The sequence below is a fragment of the Tetrao urogallus genome (assembly GCF_951394365.1).
Source record: "Tetrao urogallus genome assembly, chromosome: 1".
NCBI classification, from domain to species: domain Eukaryota; kingdom Metazoa; phylum Chordata; class Aves; order Galliformes; family Phasianidae; genus Tetrao; species Tetrao urogallus.
The window spans coordinates 169616035-169640170 of NC_136813.1; the positions used below are offsets into that span (position 1 = coordinate 169616035).

Consider the following 24136-nt stretch of genomic DNA (forward strand, 5'->3'; position numbering starts at 1 on the left):
CTGCAGATGCAAGGTGCTGTATGAACAAATGTCCGGTGTTTCACTTCCACTGCCCCAGTATTTCAGCACCTGAATCTGTCACACTTGTGTTAATTCTGAGGGCTAGGTTTTCCTCGGGCAGTCAGCTGTCTGAGCTGTAGATGTACAGAGACCTCGCACAGTTTTAAGAAGAAAGCAACATCTCCAACTAAAAACCTGCTGCAGAGTTTCATTAAAGGGCAAGAGTTATATTTGAAAGAGTGAGGAACAATGCAGTGACCTTGATTTGCTTATAAACAGAAGTATGAAATTCAGAAATACTATACATAACCTACATGCCACCATTTAATATGGTTTCCATGTGAAAAGGAAATGCAAAGCAATAATTCTGTTTGTTTTTTTTTTTGCCTTGGAATGAAAATAAGTGGCTGAACAGTCATATTTTGAAAATCCAAGATGGGCTCTTCATGAGCTGTGAGGTGCACTGCACTTTTATAATGTATTTTGGAGCAGTGCATCTCTCATGTGTTTCCCAGTTCTCATGATTTACAAATGCTTCTCTGGGAATGCCAGGGAGCAGTCAGACTGGACATGAGGAAGCTGCAAAGCTTTGGTGCAAACACAGTGCCCTTCCCAGCGAGAGCAAAGAGGGGCACAGGCAGAAACAAACAAGAGCCACCTCCTGTGCTGGGTTTGTTTCTGGCTCTGGTGAAGCAGGTTCCCACCACAAGGCCCTCTGAAGCATTCTGCCACTGGTGCTCGAGGAATGCCCGCAATGCCCATGGGCTGAGCAACATGCACAGTGCTTTTGAGGCAGCACAAAGAGCAGATGGAAATGCTCTCAGAGCCATAGACACAACGCCGCGGTGACCGGGGTTATTTTCCCTCGGGAATTTTGCTTGTTTCTTCTTGCCCCCCTAGTAACCAAAGAGGCCTGGTTTCCTTTCAGAAATCTCTCTGCTTGACATTACCAGTGACACACATCATTTCTGGACACGAGTTCTGAACACATGGCTGTCTCTGCTAACTCAGAGAGTTTGGGTGGAAATGCCAGAAGTCATTGTATGTGACAAACAAACAAAGCATTGACTCTCAGCTTCCCAGAGTAAATCCTGGCACATGGTATGGTTCAGCTTTTCACACCGCCCAGCCAGCGCCTTGTAGTCTTTGTAGGACAGACACTCGTTTTCATCAATCTGTATTTTCTGTTCAGGAGTAAAAGGCAAGAAAAGAAAAGGTGTTGGTCATACCCTCCCCCCCCCCCCCTAGTCAGCAGTAACTGTGCCTCATCCATTTTTCCTTTCTTTTTCTCTCTGGTAGGTTGGGCTGAAGTCTGTGATTGAGCAGTTCCCAGGCCAGCTGGATTTTGTTCTTGTGGATGGAGGCTGTGTCCTCAGCCATGGGCACAAGCAGTTGATGTGCCTTGCCCGGTCTGTTCTCAGTAAGGCTAAAATCCTGCTGCTGGACGAGCCCAGTGCTCACCTGGACCCCATGTACGTTTTGTTCACGTGTTCTAATACGAAATCCAAAAAACTGTGAGGCAGCACCTCCTAAAGAAACCTTTGATAACTCCTCAGGTCTGGTACTAAGCCTGATTTCAGCTTCAGGAACAGACCTTGGGGAAAAGGGTTGCACTAAACGTGCCACCTCTGAGAAGTACACTTTTCAAGCCGGCTTCCAGCAGGGCAGCAACTCATTTCTGCTGCATCAGCAGCAGCTCAGCCATGCTGGCTGTCCTGCTTTGGCAGAGCTATGTGAAGGAAGGAGAGGGACACGCAGTGACGGCTGCTGGGCTGCCCACAGGGCGCTGGCCACACTTGGTCCACAGTGCTGTAACTCACTGTTCCTTGCTGCTGTGCCACTGTCACAGTGCAAGGTAACGGAGACGCTCCAGCATGGTGGGTGCTGTAATTGTTACCCAAGGGGAGCAACTCTATACCCCAAAGCTTACATCAGACTGGGATTATCACCATGAGTTCAGCACTCCAAGCTGACTTATCTCCAGCCCAGACAGCAAGGGCATAAATTAGGTCCAAAAGATGCCAGTGCAGTGGCATTGTTAGAGATCATGGCATTTCTGCATGGAGTGTCAGAGAAGTTCAGTTACACCTTCACATTAGAGCAGATGAGTGTTTCCCCAGCAGAGGTGCACCATTGCTGAGCATCACAGCATGCAGCTGGATGATTACGCACCACAAATGCAGCTACGGGCTGTGGGTGATGTATGTTGCAGTCTGGATGCCAATGATTATTTGCCTTCCAGAACTTCCCAGGTGATCAGGAAAACGCTGAAGCATGCATTTGCAGACTGCACTGTGATCCTCTCTGAGCACAGGCTGGAAGCCATCCTGGAGTGCCAGAGGTTCCTGGTGAGCATCTTCCCTCATCTGCACAGTTGTTTTGTTACATTTGACAAGCCATAGAGTGCTTTGGCTTGAGGGGGGCCTTAAAGACCAGCAGTGCCAGCCTCCTGCCCTGCTTTACCATGGCCAGGGCAGAAAGGGCTGCAGTTCTTGAGCAATAGAAAGGCGTGCAGGGGAAAAGGTTTTCCGAGAAAATATCCAACGGTGAGAATCTTTTATTTCATCCATAAAGGCACCTGAATGTTGCATTATCGTGTAACCTGGGCGGTGAGGAGTCAGGACGCACTGCGCCCTGTCAGAACAGAACGTGTGGGGTCGGGGGGGGGGCAGCCGGGCTGCACCTCCCGCGGCCACCGCCCATCTGAGTGGTGCGGTGTCCCCGCAGGTGATCGAAGACAACAAGATGCGGCAGTACGAATCCATTCAGAAGCTGCTGAGCGAGAAGAGCTCCCTGCGGCAGGCCATCAGCCACGCCGACCGCCTCAAGCTGCTTCCCGCGCACCGCCGCAACTCCAGCAAGCGCAAGCCCAGGCCGCAGATCTGCGCGCTGCAGGAGGAGACAGAGGAGGAGGTGCAGGAGACGCGGCTGTGAGCCGTGCGCTCCGGGCTGACCTCCCAGGCGTGCGGGCACTGCCTGCGCTGCGCTGCGCCGCGTGGCGGTGCCGCTCCGCTCGGTACCGCACGGAGGGCCGCAGGAGCGATCGGCGCGCGATCCGAGAGCCGCGCTCCGCGCCCCGCGCAGCACAGCCGGTGAAGAGACTTTCGCACCGATTTTTGTACTCTTCTGGTTTGCGGTTTTATGATGAAACGGAACTTTCTCTAGGACACGTTATTTATTTTAATATTGTTGCCAACGTTTGTTAAGGAAATGATGTATTTTAAAAGTGATTCTGTACTATAAAGAAAAATATATTTGTACAAAAAGCTGTGCGTTGGGACGGTGTTTCTGTTACCGCCAGCCTTTGGTGCCGCGTTGCGCTCACACAAACGAAGGCAGCTTCGGGCCGGCGCAAACAGCCGCTCCAGCGGCACAGCCCGCCAGTAGCTCCTTGCCAGCCGCCACAGCCCGAGGCCGCCCCTACGCCGCCCCGCGCGTCCGCGCCCGCCCCGCGCCGCCTCCCGCCAGCAGGGGGCGCTGCGGGGCCGGCACCGCTCCGCCTGCCCGGCTCTATCCGTGTCCCAGCCCCTGCCCGTGCCCGGCCCTGTCTGTATCCACGGCCCTGCCCGCTGACCAACGGGCAGCTCTCGTTGCTTGGTGTGATTTTCACATCGAAGCAGCAGGGCAGGCGCTGGGCCGCGCAGGCAGAATTTCTGGCCGTACCTCGAATATTGCATTCAGTTTTGGGCCCCTCACTTCAAGAAAGGCACTGAGGCGCTGGAGCGTGTTCAGAGAAGGGCAACAGAGCTGTGAGGGGTGCGGAGCACAGGCCTTGTGAGGAGCAGCTGAGATAGTTCAGTCTGGAGAAGAGGAGGCTCAGGGGTGGCCTTATTGCTTTCTACAACAGCCTGAAGGGAGGTTGTGGTGAGGGGGGGTCAGCCTCTTCTCCCAGGTGATGGGGCTGATGGATGGACTGGATGAACTTAGTGGTCTCTTCCAATCTTAATGATTCTATGATTTCCAGAAGGGAAACGGCAAATCCAGCAAGAGCATGCAGTAGAGGGGATGTATGTGGGAGCTGCTTATAGATACGGTGTGAGCATGTGGAATGAAAAAAGTGTTCCCAGCCAGTGGCATCCCACTCCCAGCTAAGTAGCTGCAGACCCCTCTGCTGCAGGGCCCAGGCTCCCACTGCAGCCCCCCAGGTCCCAGACACTGCCCTCTCTGCTCTCAGAAGGCAGTGTGGAAAGACTGGAGAGGCAAAAGGCTGGTTGTTCCAGTGCAGGAGCACTGCCCCAAGCACTGCGCTCCTCCACAGGAGGAGGAAGGAAGCATCCGCTGCCCGTGGCAGTCAGGAGGAGCATGTTGCTTTCCAGAGGAGCTCTGACAGTGCCAGTGGGAGCAGCTTCCTGGGCTGTGCCTGATGCCGAGCAGGGAAGCTGCATGACTGCTCCCATGAGGAGCTGCAGCCCAGTGCTGTGGAAGAAAAGAACAAATAACGATGGCCTTCATAACACAGATTAGTCACTATTTAGGTGGATTCTCCTCATCATGTGTGCTTTACTTCACACACACACACACACTGGATAAAACAAATCCCTCCCATAGTGCTTTGTTACTGAAAGAACACATCTGAGCTAACGGGTGCGCGTGCAGGTGTGCAATGAAAACCAAGGAGCAGGCTGAGTCCAGCACTAATAGGAAGATTTAATTCTGCAGCCTGCGAAGAAGAAGCCAAAATGATTAAGAGAGTGAAATTGCCCTGCCAAGGATCTGCAGCTCCCCTGAAGTAGAGGAGGGAGAGGGCAGCCAGAAATGGCTTGCTCAGCACCAAGGGCCTCTTAGACAGCAGCGGCCACACAGGAGCAGCCCAAACAAACTCAGATGTGCACATCCCCCCATCCTTGTACATCTCGTATACAAAATCCCCATGCACAGCAGCTTCATCATCGCCATTAGTGGTGTCTCTCTGGGCTGCTGTCCCAAACAGCAGTTCAGCTTGCGCTGTTGCTTAACCGGTGCCTTACCAGCTGTAGGTTTTATTTAAGGACTGCCTATGTTATCTCCAAAATCTTTCTGTGAGTTCCACGTCTCCCATTTCCACGGCCCTCCTGCTGTGGCCCAGCAGAACCAGCACCATCCACTGCTTGGTATCCACGTCTCTCCCCAGGCTCACAGTGCCCCACTGCACCCCTCCTGTTCCACCCTGCCCACAATGAGAACATTTCCCTGAAGCGTAGCGGCTCTGGGAGAACAAACCTTTTGAAGCCATTGCTTCTGAATTAGCATGGATTGCTGAAGATCAGATCAGAACTTCACAGTTTGTTCTGGTCTATTAGATATCTAAAAAGTTATTGCATAACGTTTTCCTCCGTTGTGTGGTGCCCACTTGGCTTTTTAGCTGGGCACAGCTTGCCTATGAGTTAGTGTTGTTCAGCACTGGACAAGAAAAGCACCAAAGCCCACATGGAGCCGTGTGTCCAATTATTCACTAATGGACAATTAATTGCTGCCTAAAAATCTTGCACATTAAGCAACATTCAGTGTGATACAGTGACATGATTCCTTTATAAACCCTCACGTTCTCCAAAATCAATTTCCTGCTCTTAGGATAAATGACATTACTTCAATTTTATTCACTAGGATTTAGATCTTGAAACATAATCCTTATAAATGCAACCAGAGGTTTTCAAGCCCTTTGGCTTTGCTCTAGGCATGTTGAGGGCTTTTATTTTCGGGACTGACAAAGTGGAGAGATGGAGAGTTAAGGACTTATCGCCATCAGTGGTGGATGAGAGTGATGTTCTTTCAGGCTCTGGTTGAAGGGACTGAGCCACATGTAAGGAGCGTGGGGAGGTGGGGCCTAAATGCAAAACACACCATGGGGCTGTGGAATGGATGGAGCCTTTGTGCCCAAGAGCTGATATGGCCTGAGGAGAGCGTTTGGAGATCAGATGGAATTCAGAGATCTGCAAAACATCATTTGAGCAACGACAAATGAAGATCACAGGCAGCACAGACAGTCAGAATGACAGCAGACAGAAGTCACCCAGGGATCAGAGGCAGACGGAGAGAGATTATGACAGTGGGCTGGGAAGAAAGGACGAGAGGATTGAAAGGCAGCGCTAAATTTAGCACCAGAGACTTGACTTTCAAACAATGAGCCAATGATCAAAGCCACCCGCTCCTCTGCAGGTTTTCTCTCCACATACAGCACAAACGACTTTTGATCCTCGCAGACAATATCGTCTTAAAGCGCATCTAAAACCAGGTTTCAGGGCACTGCCTCCGTCCGCCCCACACAAACACACTGCAAACTCTTCGTCCAAATGAGGGCTGGCATTTGTAAGGTGTATCCTCAGTGCAGAGCACATCCAGCTTAGAAGCGAGTCAGAATATAGACAGTTAGGGATGCTCACTGCTGAGAGCTGCCTCCCGACCTGTGGTCCTCCACAGCGACCCATGCGCTGTGCAGCTGACGGTAAAAGCAGGGTCCCATTTGTCAGCACCAAAATTAATACCAAAAAATGGGATCCTACTGAAATCATCCTTGAATAATGCAACTGAATAGTTGGATGTAACCACTGCTGTTGCAAAAAAAAAAATAAAAAAAAAATTCAAATGTTAATACAGCAGTTAATACAACAGTTAGGGTGCTTCCTAAATACACAGCAAGGAAAATAATTACAGACGTGAACTCCTGCCAGGCCACAGCTAGGGAGATAAAACAGATACACAAACTAAGAGACAGAAAGATGGACAATATGCCATACAAAACTTTTATTGACATGAGCTTGGGATGACTGTTTTACATAGAAAGGTGAAGTGTTAGGAAACACAGTTATGTCATTTTTTCCTCTTCCACAATGACCTTAAGACAAACGCTACTGTGGAGGTGACACGCACAGCCGTGTTCTGTCCACGGTTCCCAAACCACCTCCTGAGAACACAACGGAGGACAACCAAGTCTGACCTCAGGGTCACTGCATGTTTTCCACCACCTCCCCAGTGAGGTATCCAGCTGGGAGTGCTGCTGCTCTGCGCAACGCACAGCTGTGTGACAGAAGCTACGTAAGGGGAGAGCAGGGAAATACTCCCTTCATGGACACTTTCCTTTTTAGGAAAATGCTCTACCTCAGTAGGGGGAAAAAAATGAACAAGACTTCATTATATCTGCAACTCAAGTATCATTTCACAGCAATTACATCTTCAGTCCACAATAGAAACTGACAATTACACAGTAACTCATGTTTTCGCTACTCCATTATCTCTGATAATACTGCAGTTAAGCTTGTGCTCAAATTCCTTTTCGGTAAAATCTGCCTCTGAAAAACACTGTTATCTCTTGGATGCTCTTAAAACACTAATGAAGCATATAAATTTCGTAATAGTAAAAAATAAAAGCGAAGTTAATAAATGACCGCGTTGTCTTCAATTTATCAAAGAATAAGAGTCTGAGAAAAATAACTTTTATTGCATTTTAATTTCTCAATCTCTTTCCTTCTCTCAAAAGATAAAAGTTGTAACATAAAGTTATGACATTTAAGATGAAGAGAAGCTTGGGGGAAACGGAATCACAATTCAGCAGGCAGAGGATGGGGAAATCAAAGTATTTAATATGGCTTGGAGCTGAAAGTAATTGATCTGCGCTTCCGATCATCTTTGTTATTGCCACATTCCATTGATTTTCATTAGGTGAAGATAAAAACATGTCTTTAAAATGCATGTACAATAGCTTTAAGCCGTTACTGTACACATTGTGCAACTCATCTGAATGCAATTGAACACATGAACTTAATAGAATATATATTTATGTACAGTATATACACAAACAGAATCTTGTGGTAATACCCCTGAATGTTATCATTTAAACAAGAATCATTTTGGTAACAGGAAGAAATCTATGAAGGTGGCAGAGCTGCCCATTTCTGACATCTGAATCAATATAATTTCCAGCTGACTTACATACAAATGAAACTGTGGTCCTGTACAAACTTTACATTACAGGGAAACAGTTTATTTTAATAAAAACTATTTACATATTTGAGTGCTTGGTTTTTGCAATAGAGATTATGTGAACACAGAAAATTATATGGTAGGCAGGTTTACTGTAAAATTTTTCTATTTGTTCTTTTTTTTGTGCAAATTCCAAATCTCTCTTTTTGTGTCATTATCTGCCTCTATTTGCCTTGTATTACTGCTGCTGCTTTTTTTTAGTACTCTGAGAAGGCTGGGTGACTTTACTTCTCGGTACAGGAAGAAGAGATTTAACTCTTGAACCACCCAGCTCTGTCTTTGATTTGCTGCTTTCTACAGTTCGACTGCTGCTGAGAGGACGGATTCCATCCTATGGATAAAAGAAAGCATTTTTGTTCAAATAATGACTGAGCTGGAAACAACCAACCAACCCTCCACCCTCACAGAACCTCTGTCATTTACAGTCTCTTGCAGATGAACACGACAGTGTCTGACTGCTTGGTCAAATGATGGCTTTTTTTTCCCCTTCTGTGATGGAAATACCATAAACATATTAAAATACCAAAAAGTGAGATTTTTTTGCATTAGCATTCAAAAACCTTAAATATCATTCTCAGATATCTCAATTTTAGGAGGTGTGTCTTATATTGCTAGCAGGAATTTTAAAAGGAAAAAGAAACGACTAGGAAAATTTTACAATTATATATCAAATTATGCAATCATCATTACTATAGAAGCTATGGTTTGGATTGTCTGAACTGAATGTTCAGAGAAACACTCAAAAGCTAAATCTAAATGTGTACATCTAAATGTGTGTCTTCAATACTAAAATTGTTGCCATTCAGTGGAGTCTGTCTTCTGGATTTTCAGTAAAATTACAGGAAATGTTTTTAACATTTTAAATATTTGAATACGAAGAAAGATGATGATAAATATGTCATCTTATCTAACTAGCTTTTTTAATGCCTAGGTGCACAAGTTAAACTATTTTCAGGGCTACTTCATTGATGATCCTTGGGGTCCCTTCCAACCCAAGCCATTCTATGATTCATTGTACCTGCAGAGAATAGGCAGAGTGCTTCCAGAAAACAATTTATTGCCATCAGACAAAGTGCCTGCATTGACCTCTACAGGAACCCAATGCCTACTGAGAGAACATAGAGAACAGACTCTGTACTGGTTAAGGTTAAGGTTAATTGAGCTGTATGCTCAAAGGATCTCTCACTGTTTAAAAAACAGGAAAGAAAAGGAATTTATCATTAAAAAAAAAAAAAAAAAGTGGGTGTATTTTATAATAAACATGTCTAGAAACCACAAATGATTATTTTCCATTTTTGAAAAGAAAAAAAGTTAGTGGATCTGTTCTGTCTTCCAGCAGTATTCAATGCACCTTCCCACTGTGGAACTGCCCTTCAGTTAGTAAAGTTTGTTCAAATTCAGAGTACCTTTTCCCAGAAGCACCAACTTTGTTACAATGGGCTTATTTTGATCTCTCCTAAATAATATGCCAAGACAGCTGTACAGCAACAGATAGCTAGGTAGTAATGATTGGTAATCACTGCAGAAGATGGTTTAAAAACAAACCACGACCCAGCAATTTTATATTAAGAATTTTAAAAAGCTTTCAGCTTTTGCAAACTTATTAAATAGCTTCAATTGTTAAAAAAAAAAAAAAAAAAAAAATCAAATGAAGCCAGGGCTTACAAAGCTGAAGGAATGTTAAGGATACTTGGCCTAGGTAGATGGCTTTATATAAACACGAAAACTGTGAAATAAATACATCCATTGTTTAATGAACCTTTAATTTCCATTAAGACACATGGAGAAAGCCCGGCATGGTGTGCCACCAAGTTTCCTAAGAATGGTGACAGTTAATTCTTGCAATAAACAGGGCACTGGAACACTGATTCTTGGGATCCAACCAAGAACTCAAATTTTAGAGACCTGAAATACAGCCACCTTCCCTACCCTGCTATAAAAGTCTGACCCACCTTTTGTTTCATTGTTTTGCTTGGGTTAGTACCACTTGCTGAAAATACAGGATTGTTCTGAGAGTTACTGAACATCAGTAGCGCATCCTTAGAATCTGCAATCTAAAAAAAGAGAAGAAAAAGGTGAAGATTTATTCACAGCAGAAATCACGTTTCTGTTTTGTACGTTTTGGAGTCTTGATTATCCTGTAGTTCCCGTTTGGTGTTATGCACAAACACCCAAGGAGTTTAACCAGCTCCAAGGATGTTACAGAAAGGAATGATCACATTCTCCTTCTCCCATCACGTTTCTTTCTTGATATTTTCCATCGAAACTTGTGAGCATGCAGAAACAGATACAATATGATCAGCCTTCTGATCTCACTGAAACCTTGATATTTTGATCTGGGGTGAGCTGACCCGATTCACTCTGCAACTGCAAAAGTACTCAATCCCGTCACAACGGAGACGGCAGGACATACAGTGAAAGAGCAAATCAGAAAGCTGATGTACTTATTTTGGTGGCAGCCCCGAATTACCTCACGCAAAGCAAACATGCAACAGCATCCTCACTTCTGTAAGCTCTACTAGGCAGCTGGGGAATTAACAACAGAAATTACAATCATGGATGGTTCCACCCATGATGAGGAAACTGAACAAAAGACAGTGACATCTATCTCCTTCCTCATTTAACCCACATTTCCTTGAATTGTCAACAACCAGCAATTGCATCTTAAATGTTATTGAACACAATTTTAAGTTCACTGCCATTTCTTTAGCACATCCCATATTGTCAAGTGCTGATAGTAAATCCCTGCTGACTAAGGATTATCTGACCAGTGTGGGCCATGGAACTCACATAAATATTGTAAGTTTTAAACTAAAAATAATAAAATCAATCAAAGAACAAAAAAATCCCACAACCAAATAATAATAAACTCCCAAAACCAACAAAAAAAACTTAACGAAAGATGTAATTAAATAGGTTGAAAAATCTTCCCAAACATACTTTTCTTAATAAAAGTGTGGTTATTTTCTAAGAACAAGCAGCTTGCTTAATAAGGAAAAACTAATGGAATTGCTGTTCGAGGAGAATCTAGAGGATATAATGGACAGCCTGAGTCAAAAACAGGCTTGGACTGGAGAAGAATGGCTGCTCTGTATTTCAAAATACATGGATCAACTACTGCAGTGAGAACACTGCCAGCAGGGAAACCTGGAAAAGAACATACAGACACAGCTACAGGGAGCTCTGGAAGCTTTTGGTATGGAAGGAAAGGTAAGATCCATGGTTCTACGCTCTGCTCCAAAAAGCCTTCCATAGACACTTAAAACTCCTGTCCCAAATCTGGGAGTCTTTCAAGCCTCTTTCCTATTTTTGTAGGAAAAGAATACTGTCAATCCATTCTTTCTTGTGTGGGGCAGCAAAACTTAATTTTGCTTCGCAGCAGACGAGCTTAAAACCAGTTCTCTGATGCCTAATGGGATTACAAGAAACAAAACATGAAGTGCCTATGAGGAAATCCTTTCTGGGTCTTTTAAGACTGTAAAAAAAGTTTCCCAGACAAAGATGAACAATAATGCAGAGAATGCTACTGTCTCCAGTACTTATGAACTAATAAATTTTAGCTTCTAACGCAAAAACCTCTAGGATTCAAGACAGTGAGGGTGTAATTTAAAATAACATATAGTAAACCAGAACAGTCTTCCTCAAATGTACAATTTATTAGTTGACTTAGGATAACTGCAAAATAACTTCATAATTTTCTTCAGTTCTTGAACTGACGTGTAAAAAATTTATTTTAACCATTTAGCAAACAGCTGCATGTACTAATGATGTAAATTATTTAAGAACCGTGTGTTTACCTTGCTTATATCAGGCTCAGATTTGCTGGAGCACATACTTTGAAGTTCCTGCACAAGATCTACTTCATCATCAGAACCAAGGGACAGCCTTTGCTCTAGATTCAATGTTCTCAATTGGTCTTTCTCTGAAGATCTAGTGAAAAAACAACAGCAGGAACAACAACAACACAAACCAAGAGGGAAAACAACAAAAATTAAGCCATTGAGCAGAGTTTTAAAATAAATGCTAAACAAAACTGAAAAATAGAAATTTCTTCCCAAATATTTTAAAAACCACCAATGGAACAAAATATCTCGGTAGCAGGAACAAATAAATATTTATAAATATTTATAAATATAAATAAATAAATAGGAGTAAATATTTGCTATATCTTAATAAATGTCATTTCTATTCAAATTATTCTCTCCATTCTGAAATTTTAACAAAGGACTTTTTTAACTCTTTTAACCTCTGCGTTCAAAGACTCCTCTTTTTTCAGTGGAGCAATCAATTTTATTCTCATCTCTTTTTTGGACTTAATTCCAAGCACCTAGACTTTTTAAAAGTCAACATACTGGAAAAACAAAGAATTCTACACTGCTTGTGCCTGTGAACGTGTGAATGTGGTGGTGGAATCAAGCTTTCAGACGGAAGTAAAATCTCAGGTACAGCTCCCTATCACCCTATTATCCCCATTCATACCCTTCCATTGAGAAACTCAGTATTAATTGGACTGTATGAATTAAATGCATGTACAAAACTCCACATTTCCATTCAGTAGGCAGAAGAGCTAAATGAGGGTTTTTTTCGTCATAATGCCATGTGAAAAAAGCCTAAGGTTGGCTTGTTGTGGCAGAGCATTTGTTACGTAATATTCTTAAGTCATAGGCTGTTCTGTTACATAAAAAGAACATAAAGAGGTGCAAGGTTTGAATTACAGAAATGGATTCTAAAATTACACTGAAGTATGCAAATTTTGTTTTCTCTCAACATGAAATTGAAAAGCATTCTTTTCTTCAGATGTAAAACCACCACATCATCATACACAACTTCTTCAGATATTCATTTTAACGTGCAGGGTAACAACACAATTTCAACATCCTTATTGTTTTCTAAGTGTTACACATGCCATGGATGCCATGCCACTTACTTAGTGGCAAGAGAAGCTCTTTTCTTACAGTTCGGTTGCAACATGGTCTTAGATTTTATACCTGCAGAAAAAAGAGGTTGGCTTATTAGTGGATTATTATGTTCGTTAAATTCTGCATTATTAAATGTGTAATAAATGGGGAAAAGTGTAGCTTCTTACTGGCTTCTTACATCAATAGAGTCTTCTAAAGATTGTAATTCTTTCCTTGACATTTGTTAGAGTAGCTGTAGGACCATATGGAAAAGCTAAGATGGCAGTGATGCCCAATGCTTTTGTGGAACAGCAAATAAGAGTTCATGGTGTGAGGCACTTGATCCACACCTACTGGTTCTCTCAAACAGAAGCCACTCATTAGTGAGAAAAGATTTAACTTCATTAAAAATAACAACAACACAACCTGCCCTTACTTGGAATAGGAAAAGCATAGAAATGAAAGGCTACTCTAGCTAAAAATATATATATATATATATATATTTTTGGACAATTATTAACTTGCTTTCAAAAATATCCAAAGTACGTTCAACCATCCTACTCCAGGTTATGTTCATTTGAGTTCTTCGAATCCTCTTAGAGGGAATAGATTTACTTACAAGTGAACTACAAAGCAGAACTGGAACGTTAGATTTGCAGTTCAGCTAAAGCAGACTTCTTTCAGAAGAAGAGCTGAGTTCAGTTTAACATTGAAAAGTACTTAACATCAGTACTGCAGACTTATATAAAAGCAATTGAGGCTAGAATCTTACTGTTTATAAAATGGGGGAGGGAAAGCTTCTCGGAAAGCAAAATAAATAATTTGATTTTGTCCTCTACAAGTTTTCCTGTTTTTTTTCTTCCAGATAGATGTGTACTCATAAAGGAACAAATACTGCATCTATATACAGCCAGATGACAGGTGTTCATAACAACTGCTTGTTAGATGGCTTATGATCTTGAGGTGAAAAGACATTTCAGAAGTGTCAGCTACTAATATAATTTTCACATGTATACATAAAAACAAAACAAAACCCCAAAGCATTCTGTATGTGTTGTAAATCAGATTGAAGGGCTGGAGGAAACAATCAAGTCATGAAGTCTTCTCACATCTAGGAGAGAGGAAGATCACTGTAGGCAGTATGATGCGAAACCACTGCTCTGTCTCCCATCATCAGAGCCGAGGCCTGCCTCACTGCCAGGCAACAGGAAGGGCATTAGAACAAACTAGAGAAGAATTAGGATACTTCATAGCCACAAAGAAACAACTTGGAGAAAAGGTGAATACTTTTTTAAGCCAGTAAACAAAACCACAAGTGCTATTTAATAGAAAATTGTTTTGTTACGTGGAAAAAAGTTACCCAGTTTATACCCCACACTCTTTTCCCACACAGTTCAAAGCAGAAAACTTTACCTTCGCTACTTATATCCTGCTTGTTCCATGACTGGGAGGATAAGTGGCCTGTCTTTTTGCGAGGACTTGTGCTCACTTTTCTCCAAGAAGCATTCTCTCCTCTTTTCTTACTACAGTTTTTGTAGCTCGAAACCATGGATAAGGGAAAATTTCCACCCTTAAAATCTGCTATGTAATTATCTAACTCTGAAACAAGAATAGAACACAGTTAGAAAGAACCAAGCGTTGCAAAGAGCGTTTCTTTGACTGCTACATACATCCCTGTTAGCTTTTAACAACATGCCCCCCCTCATTACCAAAATTAAGTTTCATGGAAATTTTATAAAAGGAACCAAACATTTGAAAGCTTCACTTTGGCAACGTATAGCTGCTTGCTTTCCACACTGCTCACACTTACCTGTTCTGGGTAGAGGACAGCCATGCAAAACGGCTTTGTTTAGCAAGATACTGAGAGCAGCTTTAACAACAGCCTGTTGACCTTGGCTAGGATTTTTTTTGGCCATTGTTTGCCCTGGTACAGACGGTCTTTTCACAGAGGCTCTGGAGAGTATTGCTTCTTGAACTCTGGGAGCTATCACAACATTCCATAACTTGGACATCCACCTGTAGATGATACACAAACAATCCTTTAACCTCAGAGAAAATGAAGAAAACTCCAGATTTGATATTTCAGGTAATGTATCAGATTTTGTGCTTTCAGGAAGCTCACGTATTTTGAATGTTATATTCCATATCAGCAAGGTACTGATTTGATTAGAGAAATTTCATTTATTTGCTTTATATTTAAATGCTTGACCAAGTTTTTTTTTCACATTCTTTGGCAAACTATTCACCATCTGATGCTTTTCCTCCTGCAAATACCAATGCAAAATATCCTTTTTGTGCATAAGCTTAAGGCTGTAGGGCTTAAAGAACATCCCAGAAAGATGTGCAAGCACCAGAAACACCCGTCCCATCAACAACAAAACCTTTCACCTTTGCCACTGCATGGAGAAGTTTCCATGTTTGCAGGTGTTCACTCATAGCCTATTTGCTGCCAGGGTAGCAAAAAGAAGCTATTCAGTCATGATTGCATCCTTTCCAGTACTCTTCCATTTCCAAGCCTGTCCAGCTTACAAGACCTTTCTATTCATACAGCTGCATCTCTCCCACTCTTGTTTTGTTTATTTGATCTATGGCGAAACGCGTTTCCAGGATGCTGTGGATTTTCCAGATTGTCTGGTTTAGAGACTGGGTCTGATTACAAAAAATTGATGAGATGGGATATGGTTCTTGTGACATTTTAGCTTAAGAAAGAAATATTACACCCTTATAGCACGGAAGTGAAAGAAAAAAAAGGGTATTAGGAAATAAATGAATGATAGTTGTCACAGCTTACAATTCTCGAGGGAAAATGGCTAGGAGCATCAGCAGTAAGGCACATCTCACATCTAAAATAATCTTTTAAAAATCAAATTCAACTTTTTTTTTTTTTTTTTTTTTTTTTTTTTTAGACTGCATGAATCATTTCCTATATATTTTTTGGTTAGTTATGAAACATAAGACCTATAATTTGTGACATATAGCCGTGCAACAAAGCACAGAGATAAGACTGATAAAAGTTGTATTACTCAGCAAAATAACTGTCACTGTTAATAAAATAAGTTGTCTAATACATATTTAAGATTTTCCTGGAAGCCATCATGTTATAGACACCATTCCATGTGTCTAGAGTTTGCTTCTAGCAGCTGACTTGAGGAAGTAAACACCAGTACATGTAACTGCTGAACTATAAGCAGAAGGTGAGAGGTGAAGTTATGTAAACTTCTGACATTCCGCAATACTGCTAGCATGAATGGTCAGCAATGAATGTTGCAAAGCTAAAAATTAGTTTAGCTCATTTAATCTAACAGTTGACTGTTGATGGGCTGTGGAGTGCTATTCTGTCTTAAATTATATTCCCACCACGTTTAAATTCAGTCCTATGTTTGGTTTTCATTTGTGCACATCTTGATAAACTCCCCAGTGCTTTGATACAACTGATATTTTGGAAAGATCTAGCATCCTCCACCCCTGAAAATAAGCTGTGAAAAGAATCCCTTTCCTGTTGGAATATCATCATTAATTCTCTAGATCAAAAACAAGGGAAATAAAGTTGCCAAAATTTTCCTCAGTTATTCTGCCTATGCTCCAAAACACATGAAATACGTGAACCAGCACACAGCACGAAACAATTTCCCTCTTCCCAGCTGCTGGTTTTACCACTTACCCCGTGCTAACAGCCAGCTCAGAACAAATTCAATTTCTAGATAGCTGTCTACTATGTTAATATATTGAAGTGAATCAGTGAAGCTTTAACAAATGCAAAAAGCAGCAGAATAGCAGTGCAGAGGAGGGGCGAGGGGACAGGAGTCGCTAATAGACTGAACTGACACCTACCACTGAGTTGCTAATTACATTTATTTATTTCTAGTTACATGACTTTACTGTTAGGCGTTGTGCAGCTAAATTAGAAGTGGCTAGTGAGCACTCACTGCAGCTGCACTTTTTAATTATCACAGAATCACAGAGTGGCCTGGGTTGAAAGGGACCTCAAGGATCATGAATCTCCAGCCCCCAAACCACAGGCAGGACCATCAACCTCCACATCCAATACTAAACCAGGCTGCCCAGGGCCCCATCCAATCTGGCCTTGAACACCTCCAGGGACGGGGCATCCACAACCTCTCTGGGCAGCCTGTTCCAGCACCTCACCACTCTCATTGCAAAGCACTTCATCTGACATCCAACCTAAATCTTCTCTCCTTGATTTTTAAAACATTTCCCCTTGTCCTGCTATTATCTACCTTTTCAAAGAGTTGAAATTGATAATAATTGATTATTAGCAAACAAAAACTGGGTTAAAATGAAGAGTCAGGTTACATGTCACCGCTGTAAAAGACATTACAGGGATTAGTTAACTTTCACTAACTTCCACTTAAATACTTCCAAGAATGTTGAGTCAGATGATTTTGGGGAGAAAAATAATTACTACATTTGTAATAAGTATGTAGGTGGCACTGAACAGTGTTAAACAGGAAACAGGAATCTTACTTCACTGTTGCTTGGCCATGCCCTGGCACCACTGGACAAGAGAAGAAATGTTTTGGCCCCATAAGAGCTTCAGGCGCTCCGAGACGAGATAAGCAAGAGTTCAGCTGGTGCCAAACGGCGAGAATCCAGTCTATGATCTTGCACACAGGATCACATGGAGGAGGTAGTTTGCCTCTGAACTGCAGGAAGAGAAAGGAACGTTGACACAACTTTAGATCTCTGCTGCAAACACTTCCTTTGAACACCACAGGAAAACTTGCCTGGTCCCCCCCAACCTTTTTTTCTCTCCTTTCCTCTCTTTCTTCTTCTTTCCTCTCCTATCATGAAAGTCAAGTGCAGACAATAACTGCTCAAACTTGCTTATGGAGTATACTGAAATCTTGTTACATTCTTATTTCCCCAACAATATGTCTCCTTATCAATGAGCTGACATGCTTCTATTCTCATGTAGGAAACAAACAAATTTGAGTGCACTTTATTTTATATGACATTAAAGATTAGAGATACAAGAGGCATCTACCATATGCAATATATATAATAAAAGTTGGGTATAAAAAGGAATACACCATCCAACCAAACAGGTATGCCTGATCCAGGCACGTACTCAGCAGATTTCTAACTTGGTCTTATCTTTAGTACTAATAAGGAATTTTCCTTGGTAAAAGAAAAATCTTTTTTTCCAGAAAAAATCTTTTAGCTCATGTGAGTCCAAATTAGTCCTCATCATGCTAGTCCTAGGATTATATTCTGGAACAGTTTGAATTGGAGGAAGCTTTAAAAGATGCAGTATTAGACAGCACTGAAGCCAGAGCTCCTTGAACAGCTCCCACAGAATCTACAGCTGAAGAGTCTAATGTTAATAGAGAAAAACACTTCAACTGTTCCCATGTATCCTAATGAAACAAGGAGAAAAAGAACTTTTCATCTGAGAACATTAACATTAAGGCATAAACTAGTTATTAGAATACAGAGCATGGACCTTTAAAATAGTCTTAAAAATAGTTCTAAAAACAAATTCATCTGCTTTGTTGTTTTTTTGTTTGTTTTTTTTTTTTCCTTAAAATAGTCACCATCAGAATACATGCTTTGGAGAAGAAACCTTAATGAGAGTGCTATCCAAATTCTGCTAGTCAGAGGTACAAACTTCTCACATTGTTTGTCTTTATTCTATGAGACTAAGGACTGCTTTTAGCATAAACAAAATAGTCTGAAGATGACATGGCACACAATGCTGTCATCATTCCGGTAAGTAAAGCAGTTTGGTAGAGGAATTTGGATCCAAGCCATGTCTGTGACCAAGTCAGAGCACCACTGCTCCTGCAATTATCTGCTTTAGTGTATTGCTTGGCCTTGTACTCAGCTGAGGACAAGTCCTTCTCTCTGATCTCAAATGATCTAGAATCACAGTGCTCCTGTCCTAAGATCAGGCTTCGATCCCACTTTAGACCTTCTCCAGTGTAGGCTGTATTCTCAAGCTTTTCTCTTCAAGTGCATGGAGAATTCTGATATGCACTCATATTGCACCATCCTCTGGTCTATATCTCATTTCAACACTACCGTGTGTTTGCAAGACAGCAATTTCAACCATCCCACCTCCTTGCCCACACGCAATTGCTACTTGCTGTCATTCTTTGCAAGGAGTCTGGAAACCATTCAGACCCTCAGCCAGACAATGACTCACCATTTCTGCCTACCACATCAGTGCAGACATAAAGATTTAACACTTGCAGAATAAAAGTAAACATGAGAAAAAAGAACCTGAAAAAAATGTAATCCAAGTAATTTGTTAAGAGTTTAATTGATACATCCCATGTTACTCTCCATTTATATTCTGTACCCCTGCTTCCGGTAATCAAAGAATATTTAGGACTGTTTTAAAACTTTCTCATTATCACTACTGAAATTTCATCTTCTCAATCTCTCCAAGTCAGTAAGCTTTTATAGATGAGAACTGTGGCACAGGGTGAAAAGGATGGCATCTCCAAGGATAACCAAGATACGTACAGCTGTAAACTCAACTGACACTAGTTCTGCTGTCCCAGATCAGGACTCTTCACTACTGACAGTTTTTTCTATTCCTAGAACAATTTCCCTTTTTAAGTCTGTCCAAAACTCTGCTGCCAAGATTATCTTCCTTTGCAGCTGTTCTGATTAAACTTCCCCTCCCACTCTCTAACACTGCCTGACTGTCTGCAATAGCTGCTATCACACAGGAATGTTTTTTTTTTTTCCAAATAACATTCAAAATTACTGTTCTGCTTTTGGCCACATCTATCTTTTTCATTTCCTATCCCCCATTTATTTATTCATTTTAAAACAGGCTTCCATCTTTAATTCTCTTTTGGACTTTGTTGCAACTTCAGCAGGCCTACTGGCTCAAAATGACCTCCCAAATGATGTTTTTCACCTTTCTTTCCTATTGAACTGCTTATTAAAACTCTTTTAGCTGCATAAAGCTTACACAATACACACAGAGCATATAACTATCTTATTTGTGATGTACAAAATAATTCCTTGAGAAAGGGATTTTACATTTGCTGAACAGATTCTTACTCATCATACTCACACAAAAGAAGAAAAACAGCAATTAAGCATATTTCATACAAGAGATAAGCAACTATAAGCAGTATCATTATTGCAGCCAACCAATGCCATGCAACCAGAGACACACACCTTCCTATATTAAAGCCAAGCACAACATTTACAGATATTGCATATATTCCTGTAAATAAATGTGTTTTTACTTTGGTTTGGCTTTTTCCCTGAAACAATTCAGTTATCTGATCAACTTTTGACATTACCACTGTACATATTTCAGACTTGGTGAAGAACAAAATCAGAGAAGCTGATTCCAGTTCTGCTTACCTTGTTTATAACCTTTCTTCTTAAAAACTTCTGAAGCAAGCCACACATTGGTTCTCCATCCCACCTAAGCTGAACCCAACGGAAGTGCTGCTGGACTAGCAGGTCAGATCCATGAAGATGACACTTGGCGATTGTCCCCAGTAAAAAGCAGTTCTCATGAAAGTAAAAGGCACCAGAAGCTCCATTTGCTAAAAGTGAACCATTACAAATTTTACTGAAACACTCAAATGTTTCTACATGTCATATGAAAGCAAGAAGCAGTGACTTTATTTGAAAGAAAAAAATGACACGACATATAAATTACCCTTAAAATTTAACATGGTGTATTTAGCCAGCTGTATTTTTCAATAGAAGAAAAAAAATCAGAACAAATTATATTTTTCTTTTCTAAATTCCCCGTTTTTCACGTATTATAATACAACTGATCTGCAATAAAAACATTTATTCAACTCAAGTTCTTTAAATACCTCTTTGAATAGTGCAAGAGTTTTCTGAACTACGGTTCTCAAGAGGTGCCAGGAAATCTCCAAGTAATTCAGATAAAGATACTCTCTCCAGATTTTCTAAAATCACAATGGTTGTCTTGCTTACAGGAGGCTGTTTAACTGGAACCAGACAAGCTGAAATATAAAAAGCTCATGAATGCCTACTTATCAAAAAGTTATTTATGTACACAGCTTCTACAGATACTCACACAAAGTAATTGTTTTTCCAATTTTTTCCCTGTTAACAAGTTCAGAGGAAGCTGTACAGTGTTCAAAATTAGATGTATGAAAACAATGGAAAGAATCTCGGACAGTACAGTAATAAAAAAATGAAAGCCATATTAAAAAAAGAACACCAAAATTCATATATAGGAAAGATTTCCACAAATAAACAGCAAAACAGCAAAGATATCTGGAAACATTTATTTCAGTTGTTACATTCAATTGATATCGTCCTGAACTTTTAACATCTACTCTTCATTCCATGTAGTGATAAATGGACACAGAATATTCTGGAATATTCCGCATTCGTAGGAAACTTAATCGTTCTGAAAGATTAAACTACTTGTTTGCTACTTTTCTCTCTTCAGAAGATCCAACAGTATCTCTAAGAATCATCTAAATAATCAGAGACAGTTTGAGGCACAATTACAAACAGTAGCACCTGAATCTAATAAGCATTATAATGATACATTATTTCAGATTTCAGTTTTGCTCCTGACTTCAACAGCGTACGTTGAAATCATAGAATCATAGAATCACAAGGTTGGAAACGACCTACAAGATCATCTAGTCCAACCACCTCCTCATCACCATTGCCACCACTAGCACTAAAAAAAATCTAAACAAGGAACATGTTGAATAATAGCTCAAAATCAGAATGGCTACCAGTTGTAACAATTTGTGAAATGACAAAAAAAAAAAATGTGCAAAAGTCAGAGGAGACCATAATCTTCATCATAATACACAAAGCACAAGCACACAGAAAGTCTGGAAAAAAATGGGTCCATCAAATTATGCATTCTCAGCTTGTTTTGTTTAGGCAAAAACAAACTCTGACAGAGGACAAAAATGCACTCCAAATACATGCTAGACATACATTTGTTGTAAATATGACCAAGGGGAAAGTTACTAAAAACAAGCAAGCACAAAAGAAATCAAGAGAGCAAACAGATACAAACTAAACTTTAAAACTCAGGCTGCCAATCAGATTGGGGAAAAAAAAATAATAGGAGAAAGCTGCAAAGGGGTAAATGCAGATACAAAGCTGAGATTAGCTTTCAAACAGGCAAACCATATTTGAGCCAAAGATAATTTGAACAGTGTTAAAGAGAAAAAAAAGCATCATCATATCAGCCTTCAGGTTCTTATATTAATGATCTCTGCGTAATATATTATACTATATATTACATTTTACTCTCTGTCATTTTATCTACAGCATGTATTGCTAGATATTATTATTATATACTATATTATTACTGTATGGTTGATACTAAGCCAAAATATCTATTCTCACTGACGCTTTCATTTGTCTAATCTGAACTCTTTTCTTACCCTTACCAGTGGTTAATCACTACTAATTAACACAGGTGAAACCTAAGGATCACTCTAAGGGTACTTTATTGTGGAGCACACAACTAAAGAGAATTTAGTCCACATGCATCTATTCACATCCATTAATAGAAAGTTATTCATTTGAACAGAATTACAACTTTGTCCTGTACCAATTGACATAATACAAGCAAACTAACATTTGCCTGTCCAGGTGACAAAAATTTGGTATAGGACAACACATAAGCATCTACTAAACAAGCACATAACAAAAAGAAGTGATCTGGCTTTTTAAGAATTCCTTCTCTACTTGTATTCCCAGAAAGCTAGCAATTATAACTCCCCTAACACGTATGTTTTGAAACATTGGCTACAATTAGGCAATAGCAGATTTTTTTCTGATTCAGTACATTTGAACCTTAGCTCTACTTCAAAGTTTAGACTCTTACCATTATTGGCCAAGTACCTAGAGAAGTATGTCTTCTGTTAAAACAGGCCACTCACTAAGCAAAATGTTTTAATGCATTTCTTTGTATGAACAAAACATTTCCTATCAATTACTGAGATCAGACTGATGGAATAAGCTTACCACTACTGATGAACAATTCTGCAAGCTGCTCCTTGGAGAAACCAGCATCCACTTCCACTTTAATGATATCACATGTAGATCCTGCAGCCACTTGTTTTTGCTGTGTTGAAAATGTATGGATTTGGTGAAATGGTGAATACTCCAATTGACAAACTAACTAACCTTGTGTGTTTGTGTTAATACCTTCATGCAGGCTGCTATCTGATACGCTATATAGTCTTGCAAACTCCCTTCTGGACCATGGAAGATGACATTATGGTATTGTTCAACCTATAGATAAACAATACATTATTCTTGGAAGTTCACAGACTCAGAATTCTTTGAGTCAGATTTAAAATAGACAATGTTTGTATGACATATTTGAAATATTTTTCACAGCTGTTCTTCTAAACAACAAAATTCTATCCAAGTACACAGCTGAATTTATGCAGATTTTAGACTTGATAATTAATGTTAACATGCATGACCCAATTATCCCTACATTTTCAGATACTAAATAACTTCTGAGAGCTATGAAATCTACCCATCTATTAACATCAGATGTATACATATATGTATTATACTTATGTATATATACACATGTATATATATGTATTATACCTAGGTCACTCTGAAAGCAAGGCCTTTTCTTCATAAGTGCTTCCATGTTAGAAGTCGCTTTGTCAGACTGCCCCTCTGCTGCCATCTACCACACAGCAACAGAATTTAATGAAATATTGGTGGAAAGGTTCAACCTCTACTGTCATACTGCCAGCATCCACCTCTGATGTTGTGGGCCAACATTATAAAATAGGAGGCATTCCCTTCATAGCAGCTCTCGAGTAGATATAAATATATAGATAAAGCTGTTCATAAAATCCAGGTCTCAATTGCTTACTTACTGCTTATTTACTTTTTCCTAGAAAGCTGTAATTATGTAACTTTGTAAGGAAATAAGACATAGAAGAGCTTTTAATATACTTTCTCGAGCAGCTCAGTTTATCAGATGGCAGCTATTTAAAGAATGAAGTGAATATCCTCATGTAACTACAATTACTGCGAGAAGGTTTAAGGGGAATTTTATCTTAACATAACAACTTTTGTCCTACTTCATTTTTCTAGAAATCTTTGCATTCTTTCCTAGAGTAGAAGATCACATTTTTTTTAGTCGCTCTGTTAACATTTTCACGTATGAACAATGTGGAGTGAAGCTGCACTGGTACTCACCAAGCGGAGGTAGTTCTGAAGAGTCTGAAGATGGATCATAGATGCATAAGTCACACTATTTAGGCAGCCTTCTTGAGGTCCTTTAAAAGAAAGAGATAAGC

At 40.6% G+C, this 24136-nt stretch overlaps 2 protein-coding genes across 3 annotated transcripts in view; one reads left to right on the forward strand and one right to left on the reverse strand.

Moving 5' to 3' along the window:
* CFTR (CF transmembrane conductance regulator) overlaps window positions 1-2934 on the forward strand; it is a gene marked incomplete at both ends in the record, with an annotated part of 79366 nt that extends 76432 nt beyond the window's left edge. For both annotated transcript variants that reach the window (XM_079534987.1, XM_079534988.1), the window contains 3 exons: window positions 1300-1472; window positions 2243-2348; window positions 2728-2934. In XM_079534987.1, the coding sequence (XP_079391113.1) occupies window positions 1300-1472; window positions 2243-2348; window positions 2728-2934 (486 nt within the window). The remainder of the gene's footprint in view (window positions 1-1299; window positions 1473-2242; window positions 2349-2727) is intronic.
* Window positions 2935-8134: 5200 nt separating this feature from the next.
* Window positions 8135-24136, reverse strand: part of CTTNBP2 (cortactin binding protein 2) — a gene marked incomplete at both ends in the record, with an annotated part of 77511 nt that continues 61509 nt past the window's right edge. Inside the window, 12 exons of the mRNA XM_079536402.1 lie at window positions 8135-8287; window positions 9909-10010; window positions 11754-11886; window positions 12884-12944; window positions 14268-14453; window positions 14665-14870; window positions 17340-17518; window positions 20205-20392; window positions 20672-20824; window positions 22830-22929; window positions 23013-23099; window positions 24036-24115. Of these exons, the coding sequence (XP_079392528.1) occupies window positions 8135-8287; window positions 9909-10010; window positions 11754-11886; window positions 12884-12944; window positions 14268-14453; window positions 14665-14870; window positions 17340-17518; window positions 20205-20392; window positions 20672-20824; window positions 22830-22929; window positions 23013-23099; window positions 24036-24115 (1628 nt within the window). The remainder of the gene's footprint in view (window positions 8288-9908; window positions 10011-11753; window positions 11887-12883; window positions 12945-14267; window positions 14454-14664; window positions 14871-17339; window positions 17519-20204; window positions 20393-20671; window positions 20825-22829; window positions 22930-23012; window positions 23100-24035; window positions 24116-24136) is intronic.